This window comes from Tachypleus tridentatus, chromosome 2, assembly GCF_004210375.1.
Source record: "Tachypleus tridentatus isolate NWPU-2018 chromosome 2, ASM421037v1, whole genome shotgun sequence".
Lineage (NCBI taxonomy): Eukaryota > Metazoa > Arthropoda > Merostomata > Xiphosura > Limulidae > Tachypleus > Tachypleus tridentatus.
Window position 1 is genome coordinate 92,685,144 of NC_134826.1, and position 21,891 is coordinate 92,707,034.

General features: G+C 30.4%; 1 protein-coding gene across 3 annotated transcripts in view; it reads right to left on the reverse strand.

Moving 5' to 3' along the window:
- Ddx56 (putative ATP-dependent RNA helicase DDX56) overlaps nt 1–21,891 on the reverse strand; it is a 98,534-nt gene that overhangs the window by 54,963 nt on the left and 21,680 nt on the right. For all 3 annotated transcript variants that reach the window (XM_076489464.1, XM_076489465.1, XM_076489463.1), the window contains exons 5-8: nt 11,200–11,370; nt 10,163–10,318; nt 9,800–9,904; nt 337–408 (exon numbers count right to left, since the gene is read on the reverse strand). In XM_076489464.1, the coding sequence (XP_076345579.1) occupies nt 337–408; nt 9,800–9,904; nt 10,163–10,318; nt 11,200–11,370 (504 nt within the window). The remainder of the gene's footprint in view (nt 1–336; nt 409–9,799; nt 9,905–10,162; nt 10,319–11,199; nt 11,371–21,891) is intronic.

A 21,891-nucleotide genomic window follows, 5' to 3' on the forward strand; every position in this document is an offset into this window, starting at 1 on the left:
CATGAATATGACTAAACATTAATTAGATCTAGCTTCTTGCAGTAGTGGAAAATATTGAAGAAACTTATCAAGAAAGAAATAATTATATAAAATAAATAACATTGTAAATTCTATATATCTGAATTTAATAGTTCAAGGAAAAAGCACATCTTATTCTAATATTAAAAGTTCAAAAATACTAACAGTTAAAAGAACAAAAAAAGTCATTAGAGTATTTATTATTTTGTTCTTAATTTGATTCAAAAAACATTGTATCCCACTTTAAAAACAATTACAACCTTTTTTCTTTTTCTTTTCAGTAATTAGACCAGAAATGACAATATGAAAAATACATGCCTGGAGCTAACAGGAAGTTCCGCATTCAAAATGCATGATTTTACTCCAAACTGCTCCAAGTATAGTTTTAATCTAAAATCAAATGACATAAAATGTTACAAATGATTTGAACATACAGACTAAGAGCATACAATATGTTACAGTAACTACCATTTTTAAAATATACTAAAATCATTTATAAGTCATGAGACACCAGTGCAAAAATTGTTTAGGACAATATTCATGAACTGTATCATAACAGTATAATAAAAAAATGTAAATAAAACCATTAAAGCTTAGTTTTTATCCCATCACTCAATGAAAAGATCCATTTCATTACACTGGACTTCAACATGCCAAGGATTGATCAGACTTCAACTTAAAAACAGATTCCTTCTAATTTATATATACATAAAGATTGACCACAGATGAATAGAAAGTGCATTTTATAAACAGGTCATGTATACCTGTCTGTAAATGATTGTGACATGGGCAATTCTTTTTATTTGTAATATCTGTCATATTAAAAGTGTTTTCTCTGTTAAAATATTTTAGTTTTTCAAAATGTTACATAATTGCACTGAAATAAACTCCAGCACAAATCATAAAATTAAGAGTTGTTTAAAAGTTTAATATCAGATTTTAATGTGATAACCTGGTGCCAAGGTTTACACTTAAATAGAAGGTTCTATTTACTTTGTTGGTAAAGCTACCCTAAAACAAAAGGCATGGAGATCCCATAAAGAGAAACTTGTGTAGTAAATGTTACAGCAACACTCCTTTACCAAGTATGACTATCTAACAGATGCACAGATAAGTCTTATGTTGTATACCTCCTAATCTATTTTCAGGTTCTGCTAATTTGTAGAGTGAAAAGCTGGAAACACTATTGTAGTGTAAATTTTTTATATTTATGTTAATTTCACTGCTTTGCAGACACCTGGTGTTTAAGTATAATCACAAATATATTTTTTGTATATATATAAAAAACATTTTCAACAGACTTCTGTTATCACATCCAGTCTAGCTCATGAGTTTTAGTATTCAATTAAACTTTCTGAATAGCAGTGTTGGCCAAAAATATAAGAACAAATATATAGATTTCTAATATTAAATGCATTAAAATAATAATACAAATTTGAAAAAAATTGTAATTTTAATATTTAAATTGTAACCATCTTGTATTCATGTAGAACAACAATGATAAAATAAGAATACAAATTCAATGATCAATAACAGCTCACATTAGGCAACAAAATTTAAAAACAGGTTGGTAGGAACTGCTAATTCAAGTTATAAAAGCTCTGAAAAGACAAACCTGTGCCCCATGGAAAGAAATGTTACCCAAGGAAACTGTGTGAAAATAATAAATGTAAGCTTTTATCATATACAGTCACTGGGCTCACTGAAGCTTCTCACTTGTTTATTTAATATGAACCTAAAATATTTCAAAATGTTATAATCTTTTACAGTGAAAAACTTAAATATGATGCAATTATGTACAGGTAAAAAAGAATGCATTCCTTAATATTTTGAACAGTTTCATACAAAATTCCTTCAAATGTAACCTCATTCAAAATTTTACTAACCAGAGAATATATCTGTTCTGGCTACCATTGTCTTCAGTCACAAATTTCCAAAATTCATATTACAAAATTAAAATAATTTTTTTATACTCTATCACAAAAACATTACCAACAAATAGAATAGAATAGAATGTACCAAGAAGTTACTACTGTCTTGAAGTGTCCACTAGTTCTTACCACTCCTTTCATGCACAAAGTTTCAAACTCAAATCCAAATTTCAAAAAATAACCAAGACATTATCCTAAAACTAAGTTGCATTTAAGTCACTGTTAAAAACTTTTAAATCTTGAGACACTTTGGTCATTCCTATGCACTTATGAGTCACTTGTGGTAGCTGTACATCTGTGTACTTTGATAAAATTATGAGTCACCTGCAAATACATAACGATAAGTACATGGGAATTACCGCTAAAAGCAGATGTATACTATCTGACCCACCAAAGTGTTGTATCCGATTTTATAGTGAGAATAATAACCAACTAATACTCTTAAAAGTTTAAAATTCTTGACTCTAGAACCACTGATTACAAACTTTTTATAAAGGAAAGTCTCCATTTTCATTCATCACCTGAAACTAAACAGAACTTGCTTTTGTCACTTTTAGCATATTTGTTTGATTATTCTGATTATTATTGTAATGATACAGTACTTATACTTAACCTTTTTTTTATTATTATGATTTATTTTGAAAATGTTACATGCTACACATTTTGCAGTATTTTCCATTTTATTGCTACCATTTAAATCTGTTCTTCACTTGTACAGTTAAAAATGTAGAAACTCCTCACTTAACTCTTTCCACAATGGCTTAGTTAGACCAGCCATACAATTATTTATTTTCTGTACTTTATACATGGTTGGTCAATTTGACTGACCTTTTATTTTGAAACCTTATACATTTATTATGTATTTCTTATTTTTATTATATAAACCTTTCAGTTGTACCTGCCTAAAAATACAGAAGTTAGAATGATACAGCACAAGGGTATTCTTATTATCATACACACAAATATAAAACTGGTCTTTAGACTTTACAAAGTGAACTGTCTTGACCATGTTTTGGTGGACTGACATTTCAATTATTATACAATATATGTATATAAATTATTACTATTTACAAATAAGATTTTAAACTTGTTTTCTCTTAAAACATAGAACACTGAATAACGAAGTAAAACAAACAACCATCTCTTCTAGTTATGACTTCTGCACTCAGATGCTGCTCATCATAAGTTGTTAAGCCTCTCAAAATTTTGCATGTGGAGGATATGAAACAATTTGTTTTAGGTTTCATATGTATAAAGTAAGCAAAAAATCACAAATTACTGTATCAATACCACAGAATTCCATTATAATTTATTAAGTTCAATAACTAACTGGTATTTTAGTTTAAAAAAATATGAAATTTGAAGCAGACTTAAGATTCAACTCACCACTCGAATGTATGCTTCAGAAGAATGAGATGGCATAACACTTGAAACTGGCCAAAAAAGTCACTAAGGGCATTTCTGAACTTTCAATTGGTTATCCAAACATCGATTAAATGTATATAAGGGAGTATTTCCATAAAAGGAGGTGAGCAGAGACACTGCATTTGATTCAGTGCATGAGTGGTATATCAGCAAATAGAAAAGATAGGTTTTTTTTGTACTCTAGCTTGTGAATATTGGTTATTTTGAAAAATCGATGTCTAGATGTTTTTTATTTATTTATTTTTGAAATAAGTAATTGAATAACATTTAACACTAAAATTTAAATTATAATCTTGGATTTCATATCAAACTTATTAACAAATTCATAATATAGTGGTTCAATAAAATTTGACTATGACTCAAATATGTTGACATGGTCTTTGACCCATGATGATCCATCTGGAAAGTTAAACTCATAATTTAAACACCTATTTATAAATTAAATTTTATTGCTTTGTCTTTTGAATTACATTTATTATTTCTGCTATTATACATCATAAATCACTTGGACAACATGCAGTTCATGTTATACCACTGAATTATATTGCGCACAAGCTATTCACAAGCATACCCCATGAAAATGACACTTTTTATCCCTGCTTTTTTCATATAAATCATACTTCTACATTACATTTTTTATTTAATTAATTGATACACCAAAAGAATACAGAGTAATAACATGCAAAAAACCAGAGTATGTCCTATAACTATCAATCTTTTTGATTTTCTAACTATGTGACAAGAGTCATTAGAAATGCAGCTAGTCTTGCCACTGCATTTCCAGCGGGAATAAAGCTCAAAAATAGAAGTGAAACTCGCAAGTCTTTTATACAGAAAACAATATAATATATTAAATTAATTGATAAATAAAATCTTGGCTTTATACTGATTATAAATGTGGTATTGAACATCAAAACTAACTTTTGGCATTTTCTGAATGAGGATGCAACAGACAGGGGTGGCAATAGAGGTCCGATTTTCTATTTGATGGCTCTAACCAAATAAGATTAAAGAGTATAAAAATTATGCTTTGTCTTTGTAGTTCCACATTATCATGACAAAGTTATTTAATCAAATTTCATACTTCTTGAAGGAGTTGCAAATAAATTAGAAAAGAAGGAGGGATGCCTAGAGATAAAATGTCATGATTCTTAGGGAAAGAAAATAAAAAAAGAAAAATCAATTTTGGCTAGGAAGAAAGTTACAGGCAAAAAAAAAAAAAAAAAAAAGTCACGTTTTATTTATATACCATAAATAATGTAATAAAACAGTACAAAAATTAAAATCAGCATTACACACACACACACACTACTGTGAAAAAATGGAACATTTAAAAAAACTTATTTTTAATGGTAACTAAAGGTTTGTTTGAATAATGCTTATTGTATTTTACCATCATAAATTCAACAATATTACGTTATTTTCTTTTTTAATTCATCATTAGTTAACACTCATACATCAAATTTATAAATTCTAGATGTGAAAAAAAAAGCAACATAAATTAATTAAAACCACAATCATGTTTTCATGAGATTTCTCACTTCTTTAAAAATATATCTCTGACTTTCCTGGATATAATTTCTTATACAAGGGGAAATTCAGAATTTATTTGTACAACCTTGTAAAATTAAGAACTTAAAAATTATAAACTATAAATATGGATAATTGGCTACATGTTATATGTTTACTGGCATACCATGATAATAAAGTGGTTAAATTAAATTCTGAATGTAACTCATTAAACCTGATAACATGCACACAGAAGGATGCTTGTCGACCCAAGAGAATTAAAGTAAAAAATACATCAAAAATATATATTGTACATGAACATTCTTTAAATTCAAAAAGAGTACTAGATATATGGATAATTTTGCTTTTGTGCAACTTATTTAAAAACTTTTGTTGTAATGTAATATTATTTAATGCATCTTAAAATTTATAAAACAAGATGGCTTTAGCTTGTTTCTATTGAAAATGAAAACTTTAAAGCACTAAAGGTTCTTCTCTCACACAATATTCTTAGAATTATGCTGCCTAGAAAAAACACAGGAAAATTAGCATTCTTATTATCAAGACTGAAGTATACTGGTTACTTCCTTTATGTCTAAAAAAATTTCTCGTTGTTCACTTCAGGTAATCATTACTAACATAAAGTATTTAAACTTTATGCCCAACACTAGTGATGAGAACATCATTGTGGGTATTAACATGGTATTTAAGTAAACTCATTTCTCAAAATGAGTAATTTTGGTAGCTATGGGAGGCTTGGGAAGATAAATTAAAAAACAATTAGATTTGAAAAAGCTAACTACCCTGTGCTAAGAAACAAATATACCAAACACAAAGTGTAATCCAAAATAAAAATAATCTGTACAGATTTGTCAACATTAAATTTTGAAAAATAGTAATCCCTGTCAGGACAAGGATAAAATAGTAAAATGGATAAACAGAAATGGTATCACTACTAATTTTGTTTCTTTTCATACTAACTAATTAGTGTACAACTTATTAAAAACACTGTAGATAGCACTACTGGCTTTAAGAAATTATTTGTAAATTTTTACGAGAAACATGGTTTTGTGCCAACTCTATCATCCTTAAGGTAGAATTTGATCAAATAGACTTTACATCTTCAGAGAGTTCAATATGTAAAGTTGCTGAGCTCATCTTTCATTTGTCTAGTATTATACCAACTGCTGACTTGCAGATCTATATCAGCCAATGGATCAACCTGGTAGGTGATAACTTGCTGCTTAAGACAATTCTTGTACTGACCCAGGATGCATCCCTTATAATGAATGGCTTAAATTTTTCCAATAAAGTACAAATTTAAAGCAACAACTTACTAGTTAAAAGTATTGCCTAAAAAGTCTCCACTGTTCAATAAACCTTTGTAAGCATTTTCCAACAGACAGTCAACATGTGTATACATGCTTAAGAATAGTTTGAGATTCTATAATTATCTCAAGTTCTTGATGTTTATTTGCACTCTCATCTGAATAGTAATAAATTTTAACTATAATTTTAACAAATTGATACTGCAAGTTTTTTTTCTACTATTTCTGCTGCTGAACACAGTAGGTAATATGGGCATCCCTGAATCACCATTTTGGGATCAAATTTCAGACGATAACCTTTAAACTTCTTTTTTCTCCATAGCATCACATTTGTGTTGTAAACTAACGATACATAATTTTCTTGCTTCACAGACTTTAAGGCTAGTTCTTCTTGAAGGCATCCTACAATATTCTTGCCATTTCATTTCCCAATTAAATTGGGATTAGAAAGTAATGTATTTACTACTTTTCCTTGTTTTTATTGAAGTATGTCACTGCAGTAAGGTACAACTTACTTTCAACATCATTACTACCATTCATGAACAAACTGAAAGACCTAGTTTTAATGTTACTCAAAATTCACTTCCGTGTACTACTGGTAATTTTTTTCATCTATTGCAGAGGTTTCAGTTCTACAGCATTCATGTCTTTTAGAGATTTCAAAATTCAGAAACATTTTGTTAAATTTGTTTTTAAAAACGTAGTCCAATATTTCTAAAAGAAGATTGTGTTCCCCAATGGAGAACATGAATAAGCATTTTACCCCAATCACATCATTTTTCAATTGGGTTTTATAAGACATTAGTCCAGTTTTTTAAATTGCATATGCCCTTGAACAATTATTCTGGTATTTAGTAGCATTGAAGTGTTTTTTTTAATATGATTGTACATCCTGCATAATTTTCATCCTTTGAGGATTATACAACATCACTGAACTTTTCTTTATGCTCATGCCTAAACTCACTATAAACTTCTCTTCTCTGGAATCATAGAGGATGAAGAAAAACCACATTTTTAGACCATTTACCTCTCAACAAATCATACAAACTTAGATGCTTACTACTGGCATGCTTTCTTAATAGATTATTTCAAGGTGAATTGTTTCTGGAAAGCTATTAGTAGAAAAAAAGTAAAAATATCATAGAATTCCTCAAAATTGTAAAATAACAATTTGTACAGATGTAAAATGAAAAACTGGAACAATCAGGCCTAAATTCTAACAATTGGCAAGTTTGTCTTTATTCAAAAAATACAAATACACAGCATGTGTACATGTTAAGGCACTAGACAGTCACCTTTTTCATGTTGTGAAGCAAACAGTTTAGCTCTATTCTAAAGACTTATTTCAAAACTGATTGATACCTTAAAAAAAAAAAAAAATTCCTAGACTGATTGAATCAGTAAGATGCTTACCAAGAGAAGTTAATTATCCGGATACCTGACTATTACATTTCAAAACATTATGGAGGACGTATCCTCGAGATATCATGACTTACCAATGGAGGATGCTGCAATAAATATTTAGGTACACAGCTTTACAGCCAACCATGCAACCCCACACCCAGACAAGCAAATCAAGTGTTATCTTTAAAAAAAAGATCAAAAAACAAAGATGGCAAGAATGAATCAACTTAAATATTCTCAACCCGATGCTTAATGTAAGATGTTACAAAATGCAGGGAAAGTTTATAACATGTTAGATGAAATTAAACAATAATTTACACTTTTCTGAAACTAATGCAAATACTTCATTACTAGTTTAAGCATTTCTTATAGTTCATTTCAAATAAATACATCTACTAAACTTAAAATATGTATTTATAAAGCAAGGATTTTAGTTTCTGTTCAACAGCTTACTTTTCATTTCATGTATGTTAAAATACATCCTACAAGTCAGAACATCTCCTTTCAAGTCTTTATTAAGCTTCCAAAGAAACATACAAAACACACCTGATCTCATAGTCTAGAAAACGTTACATATTTACAAGTTCCTTTGCTTCAGTTTGTGTTGATGTTAGACAACTCAGTTTGTCTCTTCATCTGATCAAAGCCAAATTCAGGTTCACTTTCTCAGTAATCCTACACAGCAATTAGATTGGACAATTCCATCAGACTGTTCCAGTAATGACAATAAACTAACTTCCTTTTTTTCTTCTTGTCATGCTCACCTATCCCTATAGGATTTTCATACAGGTGACTTCCTGCTTCTAGCAATGTCTTCAGCTGTGCATGAAAATTAAAGAGACAAGTAGATATTGCATCATCTGCCTCCTACTGCAACTGCTGGCAGCAGGCCTACTGGAGTAACCCCGTATCACCTGCTAATGTAGAAATGTAAGCAATATAGGGTTTTCAAAGTATTGCAGCCCTTTTCTGATACTCATGGTTGATTATAGAATCTCTTGGAGGCAGAATCTCCATAACTCTTTATGCATCATCTCTCCTGTAGTGTCCAGTAGAAACACAAACTATCTTCTGATAAAAGATGCTTCTTTACTTCCACATAGTAGGTCTCCTAAAAATATATCCAAGTCCTAAAAAGTTGTTGCACACCCTTTCCAAAAGCAACTAATTTCTAGTGGCATCGTATCACCTACAAAGTGTCAAGGCCTGTCAAAAATATTCTGATATGCACCATTCCATCACAGCACTATAATGGCTGTGGTTGTCATGTGCCTTGCTGATTTGCATATTCAAAATCCTTTTAACAAAATCAATTCAACCTTATGTACTCTAGTATTTAAAAATGTTTATAATTATTTTTCCAGAATATTATTTACTGAACTTTTATGAACAGTTGCATCTCTGTAAATGCTTTATGATTCTAAGTGAGCATTACTTTCAATAGAATGACAATTAAACAAAGCAGCAAAATAGATTATACAGGCAAATGTACAAAAAGTTAAAAAATTACAATATTTTGCCATGATAAGTTTGTTTAGACCATACAGACAGTTTTTCTTCAATATACAATTCTTAAACAATATCCTCATCTGAGAATGAGGAATTTTCCAATTTAAAAGTTGTATAACGTGGATAACACAAATGTTTAGATATACCAGGAAGTTCTGTTCAGTACACAATTACATTTGACACACACACACACACACACACTAAAGGCAAATTTTATATTACGAGTGTATGTAACATAAGTGCACCTCATCAGTGGAAGTCGTGTAATGTTAGCTAGGCATGATAAGGTCAATATATTAACCAACAACTTCTGATAATTGGTCTGGTAGCAGAAAATTTTATTGTTTTTTGTTTTTTTTGTAATGTAGTTTCAAAAATATAAATCCAATTTTCAGGTACAGCTGGTTTTCACAAAATTTAATCACTCAACAACCAAAGTAAATAAATGAATGTTCCTTAAATATTAGTTTTTAAGAAATGTATGGATTATTTTACACTGTTTGCAGTGTTATTAAACAACATTCTTTAAAATATTAGTTTACCTGAAAACAAAATTAAATCTTATATAACAGATAAAATGCACTTTTGTCATGACAGTCTTAATTTAGTATACAAGACACCATGGGGGGGGGAAATCGATATTTTAATCTTACATTTTTAATTATTGAAAATTACCTGTAACATCTGTCAACAGTTGCTACAAATACAAGCGTCTTCCCATGTATTAATTTCAACTTGAACAAACTATATATCAATATGAACTTGTCCTCATCCTCAAGTCTGTAAAACATAAAAGCATAATTAATAAAGACAACAATTCATGTATTTTTATCTGATGTTAATGTTTAGTTCCCATTTTATTTGAAAAGTTATCACTATAAAAAACATGCACAGATACAGCTTTTACTCAAACGCATTTACAAAATGAACGACAACATTTAGGCATTTAAATTCAAGATGAAATGAAAACTTCTCGAATGAAACTACACTAAATGCTAGCTTAGGGAATATGGAGCAGAAGCTCAGAATTTAACTTGCTTGATTATGTATTGTGTAAGTTGGGATGTGGCCAGAAGTTGAGATTCTTCCAATTTGAGAATAACTGGATTATGTAACACAATTTTTTTCAGTGCCTGCACATCTGTTGTGAGTGTTGCTGACATCAAGAAAGACTGATATAATTGTGGCAAATACCTGAAAGAAACAAATGCTCTTTTTACTTTCACTTTGCATTTGTTTAAAAATTCCCTCAAAAATAACACTTTCAATTGCACTAGTTACATTCCTAATACAGTTATCTAAGTTGCAATTTTTGAAAAATTTGTTGTCAGTGCACAAAATTTCTGGTACATGTATGAAACATGTATTCACACATATACTAATACAAGTCTGTTTCAACCTAGGATAAAATAATATGCTTAGTGAAGTACAAGATGTTGCAGGTATAAACAAATGCTTAAGTCAATAAATACAAAATATTACCACTATATATATGTATGTAAAAACGGCTAGTATGAGTTGAAAAATTGTTTTATGTAGAAGAGCGCTCTTCTGCATAAAATAATTTTCTCAACCCGTACTAGCTGTTTTTGCAGATGCATTTTTCTCTACAAGTGGGTTTTTTCTTCGTCACAAATTATTACATCACCACTGTGTATAGAAGTCTACTTTTAAAAATACATAAAAAATGAATTTAAATCTTAAGAACTAATATCAGTGCGTAGATCAGTTAAGGTATTCACATTGTCTCATAACCACATAGGTTTAAGCTTGAGTATGTACTGTTAAAAGTTATATTCAATTTAAGAATTCAATTAGGCACATAATGATACAACTATGAATCTTTTTAACAGACATAAATGGAAACATCAAAAACAAACTTCAAGGCACTGAAAAAAATTCAAATCTCATACAACACCTTAATTAAATTGTATTATATAGTGAACTGAATATCTTTGCTAATAATAGTATTTTCAGCTTAACATCCTAAGTTTTTTTCAGGAAAGCAGACATTCATCAAACTATGGGGTTATGCAATATTGAAACAATTGTAACTAGTTATTTTAAACACTTACCTCAGAATTTCTTTGATATCAGATTCATAACCAAAAGAAAACAAAAGATCAGCTTCATCTAAAACCATTATTTCAAGAGAGTCTTTTAAAATCAAGTTGTTAGCTTGTAGATGGGCTAAAACTCTACTTGGAGTGCCAATAACAACATCTGGTTTCTCAGCTAAAATTGGTCTGCAAATGGAAAAAATTAAAAATATTGTGTAACAGCATAATAACAAACTTCTCTTAAACTGATGTGCACATACACACCTATAATTGTGTAATGTTTATAAGGAGAACATAGTTTCAATACTGTATTATTATAGACATTTGTTTCAGATTATCCACATGCAACCTTCAAATTATTGTTAGTTTGATCCTTTCAAGGTTGTCACTTTTACTCTCGTATTATGGACACAATGCCTAAAAACTCAAATCAAGAATAATATATTACAACATAACACCCACTATAATTCAATTAACACACACACACACACACAGTGTCCAAGAGACAGGACAGACATTTTCAAAGATAGAAACAAAGAACAACACATTTTACATTTTGTGTCTTCTATGAAGGCAGAGAGAGGACAATTATTAGAGCTTGGTGATCAGTGACACTTGATAATCAGTTAAAAGGCTCGTTAGTTGATCAGATCTAATTAATTCATCAGTGTACTACAGTACTCCAGATAGCTAGTGAAACCATGCAAAATACAATTTTTTTGAAAGATAAATGCTATTTACTTTACACGTGTTAGTTATGGATGCACCATCATCCACATGCTACAATACAAATTGGTGTATTCATTGTTGCACACTGGAAACCCTTTAGTTAAGGGCTCAATACAATATACACGAGTTTGTTTACACATTTTCACAACAACTTTTCATACAGTCTGTGTACCTTTAGTGCAACTCACTAAAATTTATATTTAGATATATTATTTTAATATTTACTTTTAAATTAAGAAATAGTTCTTATAGTTTCTATTCTAATCTACAATTTGATTCCAAATTTATTGATAAATTCATAAAATAGTTGTTGAATAAAATCTTGAATACAAGTGATGATATAGCCTTTAACCCTTAGCAAAATAAATAAGGTCAATATTTATAACAAATCTGTGTTCTACAGATTTACCTTTTATTGAAAGCATGCTGTATCTTGTGTAGACAAGATGTAAATTTCTAATAATAGTTTGTGTTCCACAAATTGGAGAAAGAATGTTGACTAACTGTTGTCTTCAAATTCTGTTTTAAAATTAACTTTCTTTGCAAAATGTAATATCAGTTTAGTTGCCTGAATCCACCCCCCCATTTTTCCCTAACCACATCTTATGCTTGATGGAACAATTAAATAAAATTGTCAGTGGAACTTTAGATTATGGTTAAGAAGGCAGCACAGGTTCACACAAAAAAAGGTTGTGATGGTTTATCAAAACAGACCCAAAACTCAAGCACTGTTGAATAAATCAATATTCTTCAGGAGAATAAAGGGTTACAGTTAATAAATGTGATGAATTATAGGGACACAGATGTCAACATCACGTAAACCAGATCTTCAAAGTGAAATGGCCTTGAGACGTAGCTAATCGTAACCTTGAGTTGTCAAGTGTCAGGTTTAGTTTGTGCAAAAGATATGTGTACAGTACAGAAACACTGGTGTTATATAAAGTTAAACAATTTTTATAAAACACAAGATTAAAAATAATGACAAAAGGTGGTGGGAAAGAGAAAATGATGATGTGACAATATGCAGGAAGTAATAAATACACCAGGAAATTAAAAGAAGAGTACTCAAATGCAAAGAGATTTTAGTGTTACAATTAGAAATAAGTTTTTCACCTAAAAATTGACAAATCTACAAAATCTCAATAAATCTCTAACATTTTCTAATTTACACGTTATAGTTCCTTTTTGTAATAATAAATAAACAATGTAGATGAAAAATAAGCAAAACATTACCAACAAGCATATTTTTTTTCTTTTGCTGTGGATTGTTGGTGAAACTTAAACCTACTTTTATTTTTTAATAATGGTACTACTGCACTTAACTTTAAGTTTATGAAAGTTGCATCCAAGTAGCATCTCTTATAACCAACAAAACATGTATAAAAGTTCGTTTTCTAAGTTATTTGTTTTCATATTTTATTTGCATAACCAATAGAACCTCCTAACAAATGCCAAAGTTTGTTTTAAATTTGAGATTAAATTCAATTGTCACTATGACATTACCAACTGTAATGATTATCATCAGCTTATACTGCAGTCTGCAGCACTATTTTCCAATGTGTGTTGCAACACCTTGGGGTGCCTCATTGTGTCCTTAGAGGATGTCATCATGTTTTCCACAGTTACACAAAATGTTTTGCTTTTATTTATAATTGATATAAAAATCAGTAATAAAGTATTTTTAGAATTGCTTCCCAATGTGGTACAATGAAATATTAAAAGTAAGACACGGGAAATAGTATACATTTTTTAATATTTCATCAAATAACCTTAAAATATGTTTAGGTTTATTCTTAAATTATATGTGAAAATGTAAAGACATGCAATTAAGGTTTTACTTTCCTTTTCTTTAGCTTTCTTATTTATCACAACATATACCAACAGGTTAACATTACAACGTAATGGATTGAGAAACTTTAGCCCGTAGTAAGAACATGGTGACAGTTGTGTATTACGTTACATTCTTGCTAAGAAAGATGTTTTATATGGAATTCTTCATACCAGTTTTATGATGTTAGGAGAAGGCATTCTAAAAAGTGCTCTTTCCATTGATTATAAACATCTAGCTCAATTGAGTATAATTAACTGAGAAATCACAGCTATATGTAAAAAGTAAGCATTGCATCTGTCAAAAGTTCAGAGAAATTTATTTCTCCTTCTTCTCGAGTTACTTTAACCCTTTCGCAATGGGCTTGGTATAATATATATAGGTTTGTATAGAAATATGGAAAAGTATTTATAATACATTTGATGCAGTATGTATATCACCACAAAATGTGGTAGACTTTTAAAGATTACAAGTTATTGTGTATTAAAAAAAAAAAAAAATCACATTTTTAATGAAATATATTTACTAAAGATTTGATTGTGAATATATGAAGTCTGCTTCATTACTAGTCCAACTGCAAAGTAATTTAATGTTATGATTAAAAAATTATTCTCTGTTGAGTGTCAAACACCTGGCCATGCCTGGTCTTGAAGTAAAGCAAACTATTCTAGCTATAACCTTTTAACTTGACTACCTTTTAAACTTTTACACATAGAGGATATGAAACAAAACATGTAGTTGAATAATCAAAGATCATAAATTACTGTATTAATACCACAGAATTACACTATAATTTATCAAGCTTAATAACTAAATTGTATTTAGGTCCAAAAAAAAAGAAATATGAAACTTCTAATAGAATAAAGACAACCAACCTGCTTGAAATCTTGATTCAAAATAACTTGGTAGCTTTTGATACTAAACAGAGAAATTCTTAAATTAGTAGTTCAATAAAAATATTTATTGCAACTTGCCAAAAGTCATGACTTAGACTTTAACCCTTGACCTGTACCAAAAGGGTTAAGGAGCTTGAAAGCATAATGTGTAAAATAAGTAACTGAGTAATGAGTAAATGAGTAACTAACTAATCTATATGTGGAAGGTCAGCATATTTAAAGAAGTTTCCCAGCTACAAAAACAAATTAAGTTTTGTGAACTTGCAAATCAACTGAGAATAAAACTGAATTCCAAGTTTTTCTGTTAAGGTTTCTCTTTAAATAAAGGAATTAAAAGTTAAATATAAATATTGAGTTTTGGGTAAATTTCAATGCTAATTTTATTAGCAAACATTTATCATAAAACAGCTTTATAAAGGTACTAAATAAAATATCATTACATGCTTTGAGAAAAGGTGCTTACAAGAAAGGAGTGAATTAAATAATGCACCTAATAATAATAATAATAATAATAATAATACATAAAAGGTAACATTTGTTCTGTAATTGTGCAACAAGATCTGTTAAAGATTCAGCTAAAACCAATGTATTTTTGTGAAAATAAAGTTTGAATTGTGAAACAAGCAATTCTCTACAGGAAATGATGTAATATAGTATGCCATTCAATGGATTAAAACTTTACAATAAAGATTATGAGATGTTCTAAACATCAGTGAGCCCCATTGGCAATTTCTGAAAGATGTGATGGGTGAGTATGGCAAGAAGGGTTGAATTTAAATTTTATGGCTCTGTAACCAAATACAGTTAAAAGCCATTAAATTGAAGGCATTTAATGAGTGATGAAAATATTATGAGTAATTTGCATTGACTTTTGTATTTCTTGGAGAGATGAGGATTAAATTAGAAAAGATTAGAAACCTAGGTACCAAATGTCACTTACACTAGAGGAAATTTAGAATTGTTTTTTAATACTAGTTAAGGAATTTAGAACTTAAAAATTATATAACAGTAAAATTCAGGTTATCAGCTATTCCATATTTATTCATATACTATGATAAGATAGTCATTTAATAAAATTTTGAATGTAAGTGTCCATTTCTGCATGTCATGAAGTTTGACTGTGTTAAAGGAAGAGTAAATGAACTTAAATCTTGAGAATATATTACTGCAAATAGGACCACAACACTGCAGGAGTATGAGACAGCCATACAGGAGTACAAGAAGGAAATAGAGATGGATTATCTCTGAGAGAGAAACACCAACTTAAGAAAAAAAAAAAAGGGGGGGGCATTTCCATTGTTATTATGCAAAACCACTCAACAAATGATTTCACTGGTGAATGGATACCAAAATCTTTTCTCTCAAGGACTCCGAAAAGTGCAACATAGAAATGAAATGAACACTATTTGCCATGCAGAGCAAGAATGTGCTTGTGGTGCAGGTTGAGAAAGTTAGTACATAGTCTCCAACATTTGTACAAACCCAAGTGCACAGTGGCTTGCTGTATTGATATCAACCACTAAGATATGGAAATCAATCTGTGCTGCAGGAGCAGATTCACCAGATTCTACATAATAAAAACCTGAAAACCAACCAGGTGGTTCCTGAACTAGTAATATGGTCTAAAAAATGAATGACACTACTTATTAGTCTTGTATTGTGACGTTCAATGTTGGTGCAATGTAAAGAGAAAATTAACTTGTATATGGAAAATTCTGGTAAAGAATTATTGGTTCTTCCAAGAGAATAGCCCTGGAAGTCAACATTACTCTCCCGGAGAATAAGACAGACATTCAGTATGTATTACCCATCACTGATTACCTTAACCAATGAACAAATATACTGACTAAGTATCATCAATATGCTGGAAGAACAATGGACAAGCTTTGGCATCTCTAAACAGTTCATGCAAACCAGAGAATTATTTTCAACAGCTAATTATTTCCTAGGATGAGCACATTGCTGAATATTGTGAAGATGATTACATCACCTTACCATGTCCAGTCAAATGGTATGGCAGAGCAGATGATACAAACCACAAAGTTTGTTAACCTTGATCAAACTGATTAGGATGAACAGTTGCTGTACATCATAATGGAAAATGAACCAGCAAAAGACATCAACAATACTCCCTGGAGATATTATGTATGGCTTACTTACTAGCTCTGCAGAATTACAACATCCACCTACTTGGGTAGAGTGGTTAAGAACAGTATTGACAGGTGTATACAAGTTTGTGAACTAAGCATTAGAAAAAGATACCATACAAAAGAAAAAGTAATGACAAAACAGTTAATGAGAAGACAGAGTCTGGTGACAGTAGATGCTTACAGTGCAAAAGCAACTCAGCTCTGACTGGTTCACACCTAATACTTAAATTAGCCAACTGACACACAAGATTAAGTTAAGATATAAAAATGCAGAATTCCCTTTGTATGAGAATTGTGATATGTTATCTAGGCATCCCCTCTTCTTTAATAAAAAGCCAGAACCCTCTTATCATATTCTCTTTCAGAAACTACAAACAATGCTCGTAGATGTTTAATACCACATTATTTATACCCAACAAAAATCCAATATTTTAACCTATCAAATGATGTATTATATTGTTTCTTGTACAGGGAATTGTTTATTTCATTTCTGGTTTAAACTTTATTCCTATAGGATACACACTGCCAAGTCTATCCGAATTTTTAAGCTACTATTGGATAGGTAGAAAGCCAGAAAAACTAACATTTATTTTAAGTATTCTCTATTATCAAAGTAAAATGTGAAAAGCATAATTTTTTTAGGTTAAATGAGGCAAAATATGGAAGAAAGAAAACATCTTCATATGTAGCCTGTGTGTTATATATTCAAACACATGAAACATAAGATACAAATCTTAACACAAAAATCACTTTGACTTCAAATATTCATGGATAATATTGTATAAAAAATAAACAAGAAATTTTCTTTTTTCTACAACTGACTCTTAATGATTACTTAAAATTTATAAACTTTCATGACAATGCATAAAATGTTTTAGAAAGGACAATAAGGAAACTATAAACATCAATTTAAGATTATGAAGTCAGCCCACAGCAATACATTTACTAGAATATGTGCAAGGCTTATCCCTAACAAGAATAAGCTGTGAAATTATGTTATGGATAAAACTCTCATTCCCTGGCTGAACTAAGAAATCAGTTTAAAGCTCAAGAGGAGAAAGATAAAAATACTTATATCTAAGCAACTAGTGAATCATGAGGAGGTGTCAGAAGGCTCTAGTGATTGACCCAATTCCTAATAGCAACCTCCTAATCACTCTGGTTGGGATTTAACCATCATACTTAGATGGCCATTTGTCTATACCATAAACTGAAAGAATTTTGTAAGTTTTACTTTCAGTGTCCCAAGTGTTGGCATAATACACCATGCAAGAATTAAATTGTACAATTATCATTCATAAAACAATAAAGTTTTGGTTGAAAAATGAAGAGGTGAAAGGGTTTAGAATTCCTTGCTGTTTGAAACAGTATGGCTACAGGTGGTGATGCAAGGTATCATGCATGTACTGCAGTGTGCAAGCACCACTTGTGGAAAAAGCTAGGATGTTTGTTTGATTGAGAAACCAATAAGTGAAAGTGTTGCAGTCCTTGTTTTCCAAGACTGAGTGATTTTCTGAGCAAAAATCTTATTCCCTTATTGTAGTGCCAATTATCCAAAGAAAGCCACAAGTTTTCATAAAGAAAAAAACTACTGTATGCTTGTTTATAAATTTTCAACATGCAGTGAGGAAGTTATATTCACACATGCAGAAAGTGTACCTGGTGAACATTTCAATGGAGTAAGTGTCATATTACCAAGATAACCTGCATTTGTTTTCCTATGATACCAACTAAAATAGGTAAATCATGATGTCAATTCCAAACAATGAAAGCCCATTTGTTTATTCCCAATAATTATAGTTAGCCATAGTTGAATTACAGATATATGAAATACAAAGTAATAACAGGATGAATATTAAATTATTGAATAAGAAACTTTGACTAAACAGTATAGCTATGTTCAGCATGGAATTTTTTTCAGAATTCCAATAAATTTCTGTTCACTTTTATCATTCACAAATGCAATACTTTACCAGACTGACAAATGGCAGGTAGTTAATAAATATAGCCCATTTATATTATCACGATAATGGTGCCTGAAGAGGTCTGTCTTAAGGAACTAGTGTACGTTACAAAGTGTGAAAATTTGTGTAAGTAAATTTGCAATTATATACCTGTGAAAGTTTAAATGCTTATGACACTTCAACATAGTCAATTATAAGTATTGTTTAATACATAATGAATAAATCACAAAAACCATGACTAGAGGCCAACATTTGACTGCAAATAGAAGAATTGAATTTGATCAAAATATAGAGGTGTGAGGTTATCTATGATTACTGGTATGTCAGGCATTATTATTTGCTTTAATTAAAATAAAGGCATGATGGTATTTCAGTTTTTTAACTGAAACATTCTGTACATGGTGAAAATTATAGGAAGAGAGTTAAAATCACATACAGACTCATGAGACATTAATGAGACAAAGGTTGTTATTTTTAAGGTTTTAAATAGTAACACTTCAGTCAAGTAGAACTGAAATGCAACTGTCTCAAAATTATCTGCAAAAAAGGTGTTTTACAAAAATGGCTACTAAGCATAAGAGGAGTAAAAACTTGATACACCCAATATTATATTTATGTGAAATATTTTCAAAAAACACAAATTTCTGAAATTATTAATATTTCTTAATACAAGGGTACTTTACACTGTCTGTATATTCCATGCATTGCAAGTTGGAGACAAGGTGTAACAACTTCATTTAAGGTGTAGCTTTTCTCTGTTATAAATTGGCATCCAAAGAAAGTCATACGTGAGAAAAGTACTAATGAATTTTAATGATGAGAGAAATCAAGTTGGTATACAGGCAGTTTTTGATCTATATGGGTTATTAATGTAGACAGCCCTCCCTCATTTAAAAAAAAAAAAATGTTTTAATACCATACCTGGGCTCTGTTCAACAATCAAATGGTTGTGGAAAGAACACAGTAGCATTACAGGTTAGTTAAGGTTTATTAGGTCATGCTGAAAACACAAGAATGCTGCATGAATTGTGGTTTGCAGTTAATAGTGATTATGTTCAACAATCAGGCTAAGTGCAAGAATAATTAAACCCATACATTTGGAAACTACCACACACAGTTAATACCTGATGATTTTAACCCATGCTCTTAAATGAGTTGTCCTGATTAACTTGAATTCCTTTGTAATGCATCTTCAATCTTGACTTTTTATCAGTTTCTTAGTATCTCTGACTTAATTTTTTTAGACAAACCCATTTGAATTTTTAGTATTCTCCATGTTGCAGAATTTATCCTAATCTTTACTCCAAATGGAAGAAGATTATGGTGAATTACTTCTACACAAATTTCTTATGTTTCTGAATTTGCCTTCTTAACTGGGCTGCACTTCCATATTATTGGACCCTCAGAATGAAGAAACACAGCATGGTGATGCATTTGAAATAGATGCTCTGGATACTACAATTGTGGGGTTAGCTCTCTCGAACTGTGGGAAACACCACCTGCAATGGTTCAGAAAACAAAACTAATGGTCCAGGAATTGTGAAAATGTCAAGTATGTCAGACATCCAGTCTATGCCGAAACCAGCCCCTACTTAGAGTTAAGGAGTAGATCAAGTCAAAGAAGACAAAAAGATTCAAGGATTAGAAGATGAAACACTGGGCAAAGAGGTACGAGGGCTTTGCAAATGGTGTTTTGTACAGAAAAAAAAAAAAAATACTGAATGTGTATCATCTCTGGTGAAACCATTACATTGTATTCCTGTAATTTTGGTTTCAGAGATAACCTGTCAAAGAAAAAGGTTCCTACATGCATCTGGCTCTTTCTCTCATGACTCCATTCATGTGGCATTAGCCACTGTAGAACCAGAAATTTCAAAATCAGTCTCTTCAACAAACAGTCAGATGAAAACCTTAACATTGTAATTGGCAGTCCCTCCAGCAGTTCAAGAAGCTAGGATAGAGAAGGCGGTTTTCCTAACAAATCTACTGATGGAGGTAAAAGAACATATTTCACTTCAGCATTAAAACAGTATTAAAATGTCACCATCAAGAACAATTACCAGTCTAAGCATTGTATAACAATGAAAAAGACTGTCTCCTAAAATGTAGAAAATCAACAACACAGCCAAAGGAATAAGTAAATAAAAGTTGTCTCCCAGAGGGCCTGGTCATATTCATAATAGCTAATGAGAGTTAAAATGTTTTGCATATCAGACTTTATCATCATTTAAAAAGATTTTTCGTGTACAGGTAGTTCTCAATTTATGAGAATAAGTTTTAAGAGTTTCTGGATTAATGCAATCAATGGAACAACACCTTTATCAATTTATGTGCTTGCAAATTCTGATTAACACAATTTGAGAAATTTATTTATAGTTATGGTACAAATAGGAGTATTTACTCACTTTGTGCTTGAGAGTTTAGCTGATGCACACGTTTTATTATAACCTCTGGAACAACATGATACATAATAGTTAAAGTGATGTTACAATAATAGTAACATTATGGTTATCTGTGCAGTAGCCAGACAGTCACAGAATCATTTGGTCATACAATGAAGTAGTTAAAATCAATTTCTTATCAACCTGTGGTTGATGTTTTCTGTAAATAATTATGTTGACTTTGGGGGTATAGGCAACACAAGTAACATAATAACTAAAAATGTAGTTTGAGACACAATGCGACAGCAAATCAATGAAGTTCACAATCTACATGCCATCCATGATGATGCCACTGTGAAGTTTCCAATAATATCAAAGCCTTTTCAAAAGTCTTTCCACTGCCATTCTTCTGTAATATATTCCTGCAATATATTAAGGCTTGACTAATGGCATTCTTACAGAGATTACACACATCGTGTATACTCTATGTGAAAAAACGTTTGATTTATGCTATCAACTCCTGGAATGTAACTATCATGTAAATCAAGAACTACCTGTATTTATTTCTTAGTTTCTTGGGTGATTTTAATTATGCTAAAGGGTTTCTATTTTTGCCTCATCTTGCAGTTATGCATAGTTTGTTAGAAGCACTGCTTCAAAGAGTAGTGTTGGTTTTGCTTGGGTATGTAGAGCAGGTGGTTTTAATAGGGTAAAGATAAGTTTATTTGATTTCTGAGGTAAGCATTTTCCTTTCCTTAA